The following is a 7,714-nucleotide window of genomic DNA, read 5'->3' as shown; positions in this document are numbered from 1 at the left end:
AAACTGTGGGTACATTAGAGACCATTTTCTATGGCACGCTCAATTCTGTTAGCATATCTTTCAAGTCTAATGTGACAAAAAAACATTGGAGAATCTAAGGCTGGTGAATGTTTTTTTGAAAGACTTTGCAAACCCTAGAGGTTAGGAATCTGGGACAGTATCCATACTGTTTCTCTCTAGCAAAACACAGAACACAGAATTGGTCTTGACCTGACCCTTAAAAACAATGTGCACACACAAACCATTGATGATAAAATGATTTTATTATTTTATAATGCTTGAAGAATTTAAAAATGTATATAGAAAACAAGGGAATGAATGAAAATGAATTTCAGAAAATATTTTTCAAATTGCAGAGGTCACTTCTTAGCAAGGAAAACGTCAGGAACTGAAAAAAGACCCAACAAAAAGTATCACTGTTAGAATCATGTAATACTGTGTCAAACAAACTTCACTTATCAGTTGTAACATTCTCCTCTCTTACCTATGCATTCTGACTTCATTTTTTTGCGCACAAGGGGTTTCAAGACTTTAGCCAAACGATTTTTCCCAGCTGCAAATATAGAGACATCTGAGAGAGAGAGAGAGAGAAGAGAGAGAGAGAGAGAGAGAGAGAGAGAGAGAGAGAGAGAGAGAGAGAGAGAGAGAGAGAGAGAGAGAGAGAGAGAGAGAGAGAGAGAGAGAGATAGAGGAGAGAGAGAGAGAGAGAGAGAGAGAGACAGAGACAGAGACAGAGACAGAGACAGAGACAGAGACAGAGACAGAGACAGAGACAGAGAAAGAGAAAGAGACAGAGACAGAGACAGAGACAGAGACAGAGACAGAGACAGAGACAGAGACAGAGACAGAGACAGAGACAGAGACAGAGACAGAGACAGAGACAGAGACAGAGACAGAGACAGAGACAGAGACAGAGAGATTAGCATTGATTATGTACACACTAGGTGAGCATAGCCTTGCTATTGAGAAAGACTGCCATAGGCAGACCTGGCTCTCAAGAGAAGACAAGCTATGTGCACACTGCCCACAAAATGAGGTGGAAACTGAGCTGCACTTCCTAACCTCCTGACAAATGTATGACCATATTAGAGACACATATTTCCCTCATATTACACAGACCCACAAAGAATTCAAAAACAAATCAAATTTTGATAAACTCCCATATCTATTTTGGTGAAATACCACAGCGTTCCATCAAAGCAGCAATATATGTGACCTGTTGCCACAAGAAAAGGGCAACCAGTGAAAAACAAACACCATTGTAAATACAACCCATATTTATGTTTATTTATTTTCCCTTTTGTACTTATAACACTGTACATAGCCATAATATGACATTTTAAATGTCTCTATTCCTTTGAAACTTTTGTGAACGTAATATTTACTGTTAATTTGTGATTGTTTATTTCACTTGTGTTTATTATCTACTTCACTTGCTTATGTTTCCCATGCCAATAAATCCATTTGAATTGAATTGAGAGAGAAACAGGGGATAAGGGGGAAGAGACTCTGGGGTTGTTGAAGATTATTAAAAATGGCTGCTCTTATACATTCTTATTGATGAGCCGATGAATCAAACTGCTCTTGTTATTACCTTTGCGGGGGTTGGTTGTTTTAGTCTTCTGGGCTGGAGGGGGCTCTGCAACCCCCTGTTGGCCCACAGAGAAGATGGAGTAATCTGAGAGAGAGAGAGAGAGAGAGAGAGAGAGAGAGAGAGAGAGAGAGAGAGAGAGAGAGAGAGAGAGAGAGAGAGAGAGAGACAGAGACAGAGACAGAGAGAGAGACAGAGATAGAGGAAAACAGAGTGAATGCGTGTGCGTACGCGTTTAAGAGAGAGAAAGAGATAGAGACAGAGTGACAGATATATAGATAGAAAGAAAATGATCCAAAACAAACATCAGCCATGTTTCCTGAAATAGACATCAAACAGTTCTATTCCAATTGAGAACTAGAGCCTATAGTGTGTCTGTCTGTCTGTCTCTATATCTCTCATCCTTTTTACCGACACCTCACTGTGCCATCAAATACTTTGTGAAAAGTCTGTCCCTCTCTGTCCCCCTTCATGTTTTACCTTTGTATTTTACTGGCTGTTGATCATACGGGTCCTTGCTCTTTAGCCCTGATGCAGTGAAAATAGAGTAATCTAAGGACAGAAAGGAATATACATGAATGGAGATTTGATAGGACAACAACACACAGCAATAAAAGTATAGTTAAGTTCAATAAACTGTTTCAATGCACTAGAGGAGTACTGTGTTAATAAACTGCAGTCACACATAACTCAGTACCTTAGTGAGATACACTGCTGTTACTTAAATGTAATAGTTTTATTAGCCTCCCCATGAGGATTACGATGGCGTCGTCTCAGTACAATGTGATGCTAAACCACCCTGAAGGAGGCTGCAAAGCCGAAACATCTGTGTACGCCATCCCTGATGCAGTTCAAATGTATTTATTTGTACTTATTTTAATTTACGGGTTTTACTCACCAACCTAACTTTTGGGAGAGAACAATGGTGCTCTTCGCTATTAAACCACAGAGAATGAAATGTTTTCTGTTCGAGTCCCCTGTCACTTTGCCTGGTCCTACCTATACACTGTGGTTGTCTGGTCTGTTTGCTTGTCCCTTCCTGATTCTCTACACTGTCCAGGTGATCCTGAAGGGCCTTCTCATTCCTCAGCCTGCACTGCTCTTCTTTAGACTCTTTGGCCATGTCTTTATCTCTCCTATCCTTCTGACCAGGCCCCCGTCTCCCCTCTTCCACCATCCTCTCATATTTTTCCATAATGAGCTCTGCATCTGTCTTTGGCTCTGTCACTTTGTCATTCCCATTTTTCTTTTGGACAATCTCACTTTTATTACTCACTTTGGACTGCTGAGCCGGGGGGACCTTGGCCATGCCTGAGAGAGAGAGACAGAGACACAGAGAGACAGACAGACAGACAGACAGACAGAGACACAGACAGACAGAGACACAGAGACACAGAGAGACAGACAGACAGACAGACAGACAGACAGACAGACAGACAGACAGACAGACAGACAGACAGACAGACAGACAGACAGACAGACAGACAGACAGACAGACAGACAGACAGACAGACAGACAGACAGACAGACAGACAGACAGACAGACAGACAGACAGACAGACAGACAGACAGAGACACAGAGACAAGAGAGACAGAGATAGATAGAGGAAAACAGAGTGAACGTGTGTGCATGCGTGTGCGTGTACGTGTGCGAACGCGTTTAAGAGAGAGAAAGAGATAGAGACAGAGTGACAGATATACAGATAGAAAGAAAATGATCCAAAACAAACATCAGCCATGTTTCCTAAAATAGACATCAAACAGTTCTATTCCAATTGAGAACTAGAGCCTATAGTGTGTCTGTCTGTCTGTCTCTATATCTCTCATCCTTTTTACCGACACCTCACTGTGCCATCAAATACTTTGTGAAATGTCTGTCCCTCTCTGTCCCCCTTCATGTTTTACCTTTGCATTTTACTGGCTGTTGATCATACGGGTCCTTGCTCTTTAGCCCTGATGCAGTGAAAATAGAGTAATCTAAGGACAGAAAGGAATATACATGAATGGAGATTTGATAGGACAACAACACACAGCAATAAAATTATAGTTAAGTTCTATAAACTGTTTCAATGCACTAGAGGAGTACTGTGTTAATAAACTGCAGTCACACATAACTCAGTACCTTAGTGAGATACACTGCTGTTACTTAAATGTAATAGTTTTATTAGCCTCCCCATGAGGATTACGATGGCGTCGTCTCAGTACAATGTGATGCTAAACCACCCTGAAGGAGGCTGCAAAGCCGAAACATCTGTGTACGCCATCCCTGATGCAGTTCAAATGTATTTATTTGTACTTATTTTAATTTACGGGTTTTACTCACCAACCTAACTTTTGGGAGAGAACAATGGTGCTCTTCGCTATTAAACCACAGAGAATGAAATGTTTTCTGTTCGAGTCCCCTGTCACTTTGCCTGGTCCTACCTATACACTGTGGTTGTCTGGTCTGTTTGCTTGTCCCTTCCTGATTCTCTACACTGTCCAGGTGATCCTGAAGGGCCTTCTCATTCCTCAGCCTGCACTGCTCTTCTTTAGACTCTTTGGCCATGTCTTTATCTCTCCTATCCTTCTGACCAGGCCCCCGTCTCCCCTCTTCCACCATCCTCTCATATTTTTCCATGATGAGCTCTGCATCTGTCTTTGGCTCTGTCACTTTGTCATTCCCATTTTTCTTTTGGACAATCTCACTTTTATTACTCACTTTGGCCTGCTGAGCCGGGGGGACCTTGGCCATGCCTGAGAGAGAGAGACAGAGACACAGAGAGACAGACAGACAGACAGACAGACAGACAGACAGACAGACAGACAGACAGACAGACAGACAGACAGACAGACAGACAGACAGACAGACAGACAGACAGACAGACAGACAGACAGACAGACAGACAGACAGACAGACAGACAGAGACACAGACAGACAGACAGACAGACAGAGACACAGACAGACAGAGACACAGACAGACAGACAGACAGACAGACAGACAGACAGACAGACAGACAGACAGACAGACAGACAGACAGACAGACAGACAGACAGACAGACAGACAGACAGACAGACAGACAGACAGACAGACAGACAGACAGAGAGACAGAGAGACAGAGAGACAGAGAGACAGAGAGACAGAGAGACAGAGAGACAGACAGACAGACAGACAGACAGACAGACAGACAGACAGACAGACAGAGACACAGAGACAAAGAGAGACAGAGATAGATAGAGGAAAACAGAGTGAACGTGTGTGCATGCGTGTGCGTGTACGTGTGCGAACGCGTTTAAGAGAGAGAAAGAGATAGAGACAGAGTGACAGATATACAGATAGAAAGAAAATGATCCAAAACAAACATCAGCCATGTTTCCTAAAATAGACATCAAACAGTTCTATTCCAATTGAGAACTAGAGCCTATAGTGTGTCTGTCTGTCTGTCTCTATATCTCTCATCCTTTTTACCGACACCTCACTGTGCCATCAAATACTTTGTGAAATGTCTGTCCCTCTCTGTCCCCCTTCATGTTTTACCTTTGCATTTTACTGGCTGTTGATCATACGGGTCCTTGCTCTTTAGCCCTGATGCAGTGAAAATAGAGTAATCTAAGGACAGAAAGGAATATACATGAATGGAGATTTGATAGGACAACAACACACAGCAATAAAATTATAGTTAAGTTCTATAAACTGTTTCAATGCACTAGAGGAGTACTGTGTTAATAAACTGCAGTCACACATAACTCAGTACCTTAGTGAGATACACTGCTGTTACTTAAATGTAATAGTTTTATTAGCCTCCCCATGAGGATTACGATGGCGTCGTCTCAGTACAATGTGATGCTAAACCACCCTGAAGGAGGCTGCAAAGCCGAAACATCTGTGTACGCCATCCCTGATGCAGTTCAAATGTATTTATTTGTACTTATTTTAATTTACGGGTTTTACTCACCAACCTAACTTTTGGGAGAGAACAATGGTGCTCTTCGCTATTAAACCACAGAGAATGAAATGTTTTCTGTTCGAGTCCCCTGTCACTTTGCCTGGTCCTACCTATACACTGTGGTTGTCTGGTCTGTTTGCTTGTCCCTTCCTGATTCTCTACACTGTCCAGGTGATCCTGAAGGGCCTTCTCATTCCTCAGCCTGCACTGCTCTTCTTTAGACTCTTTGGCCATGTCTTTATCTCTCCTATCCTTCTGACCAGGCCCCCGTCTCCCCTCTTCCACCATCCTCTCATATTTTTCCATGATGAGCTCTGCATCTGTCTTTGGCTCTGTCACTTTGTCATTCCCATTTTTCTTTTGGACAATCTCACTTTTATTACTCACTTTGGCCTGCTGAGCCGGGGGGACCTTGGCCATGCCTGAGAGAGAGAGACAGAGACACAGAGAGACAGACAGACAGACAGACAGACAGACAGACAGACAGACAGACAGACAGACAGACAGACAGACAGACAGACAGACAGACAGACAGACAGACAGACAGACAGACAGACAGACAGAGACACAGACAGACAGACAGACAGACAGAGACAGACAGACAGACAGACAGACAGACAGACAGACAGACAGACAGACAGACAGACAGACAGACAGACAGACAGACAGACAGACAGACAGACAGACAGACAGACAGACAGACAGACAGACAGACAGACAGACAGACAGACAGACAGACAGACAGACAGAGAGACAGAGAGACAGAGAGACAGAGAGACAGAGAGACAGAGAGACAGAGAGACAGAGAGACAGACAGACAGACAGACAGACAGACAGACAGACAGACAGACAGAGAGACAGAGATAGATAGAGGAAAACAGAGTGAACGTTTGTGCATGCATGTGCGTGTACGTGTGCGAACGCGTTTAAGAGAGAGAAAGAGATAGAGACAGAGTGACAGATATATAGATAGAAAGAAAATGATCCAAAACAAACATCAGCCATGTTTCCTAAAATAGACATCAAACAGTTCTATTCCAATTGAGAACTAGAGCCTATAGTGTGTCTGTCTGTCTGTCTCTATATCTCTCATCATTTTTACCGACACCTCACTGTGCCATCAAATACTTTGTGAAATGTCTGTCCCTCTCTGTCCCCCTTCATGTTTTACCTTTGCATTTTACTGGCTGTTGATCATACGGGTCCTTGCTCTTTAGCCCTGATGCAGTGAAAATAGAGTAATCTAAGGACAGAAAGGAATATACATGAATGGAGATTTGATAGGACAACAACACACAGCAATAAAATTATAGTTAAGTTCAATAAACTGTTTCAATGCACTAGAGGAGTACTGTGTTAATAAACTGCAGTCACACATAACTCAGTACCTTAGTGAGATACACTGCTGTTACTTAAATGTAATAGTTTTATTAGCCTCCCCATGAGGATTACGATGGCGTCGTCTCAGTACAATGTGATGCTAAACCACCCTGAAGGAGGCTGCAAAGCCGAAACATCTGTGTACGCCATCCCTGATGCAGTTCAAATGTATTTATTTGTACTTATTTTAATTTACGGGTTTTACTCACCAACCTAACTTTTGGGAGAGAACAATGGTGCTCTTCGCTATTAAACCACAGAGAATGAAATGTTTTCTGTTCGAGTCCCCTGTCACTTTGCCTGGTCCTACCTATACACTGTGGTTGTCTGGTCTGTTTGCTTGTCCCTTCCTGATTCTCTACACTGTCCAGGTGATCCTGAAGGGCCTTCTCATTCCTCAGCCTGCACTGCTCTTCTTTAGACTCTTTGGCCATGTCTTTATCTCTCCTATCCTTCTGACCAGGCCCCCGTCTCCCCTCTTCCACCATCCTCTCATATTTTTCCATGATGAGCTCTGCATCTGTCTTTGGCTCTGTCACTTTGTCATTCCCATTTTTCTTTTGGACAATCTCACTTTTATTACTCACTTTGGCCTGCTGAGCCGGGGGGACCTTGGCCATGCCTGAGAGAGAGAGACAGAGACACAGAGAGACAGACAGACAGACAGACAGACAGACAGACAGACAGACAGACAGACAGACAGAGACACAGACAGACAGACAGACAGACAGACAGACAGACAGAGACACAGACAGACAGAGACACAGACAGACAGACAGACAGACAGACAGACAGACAGACAGACAGACAGACAG

The 7,714-nt window shown here is 43.1% G+C and overlaps 1 protein-coding gene across 1 annotated transcript in view; it reads right to left on the bottom strand.

Annotated features, from left to right (window-relative positions):
- Nucleotides 1-359: 359 nt before the first annotated feature.
- LOC116375763 (trichohyalin-like) overlaps nucleotides 360-7,714 on the bottom strand; it is a 17,547-nt gene continuing 10,192 nt past the window's right edge. The window contains exons 11-16 of the mRNA XM_031832844.1: nucleotides 7,210-7,521; nucleotides 5,630-5,941; nucleotides 4,016-4,327; nucleotides 2,643-2,902; nucleotides 1,595-1,649; nucleotides 360-388 (exon numbers count right to left, since the gene is read on the bottom strand). Coding sequence (XP_031688704.1) covers nucleotides 360-388; nucleotides 1,595-1,649; nucleotides 2,643-2,902; nucleotides 4,016-4,327; nucleotides 5,630-5,941; nucleotides 7,210-7,521 — 1,280 coding nt within the window. The remainder of the gene's footprint in view (nucleotides 389-1,594; nucleotides 1,650-2,642; nucleotides 2,903-4,015; nucleotides 4,328-5,629; nucleotides 5,942-7,209; nucleotides 7,522-7,714) is intronic.

Source organism: Oncorhynchus kisutch, linkage group LG10 (genome assembly GCF_002021735.2).
Source record: "Oncorhynchus kisutch isolate 150728-3 linkage group LG10, Okis_V2, whole genome shotgun sequence".
In the NCBI taxonomy this organism is placed as follows: domain Eukaryota; kingdom Metazoa; phylum Chordata; class Actinopteri; order Salmoniformes; family Salmonidae; genus Oncorhynchus; species Oncorhynchus kisutch.
Note: the sequence above shows the minus strand (reverse complement) of the source record. Positions and strands in the feature narration are given on the sequence as shown.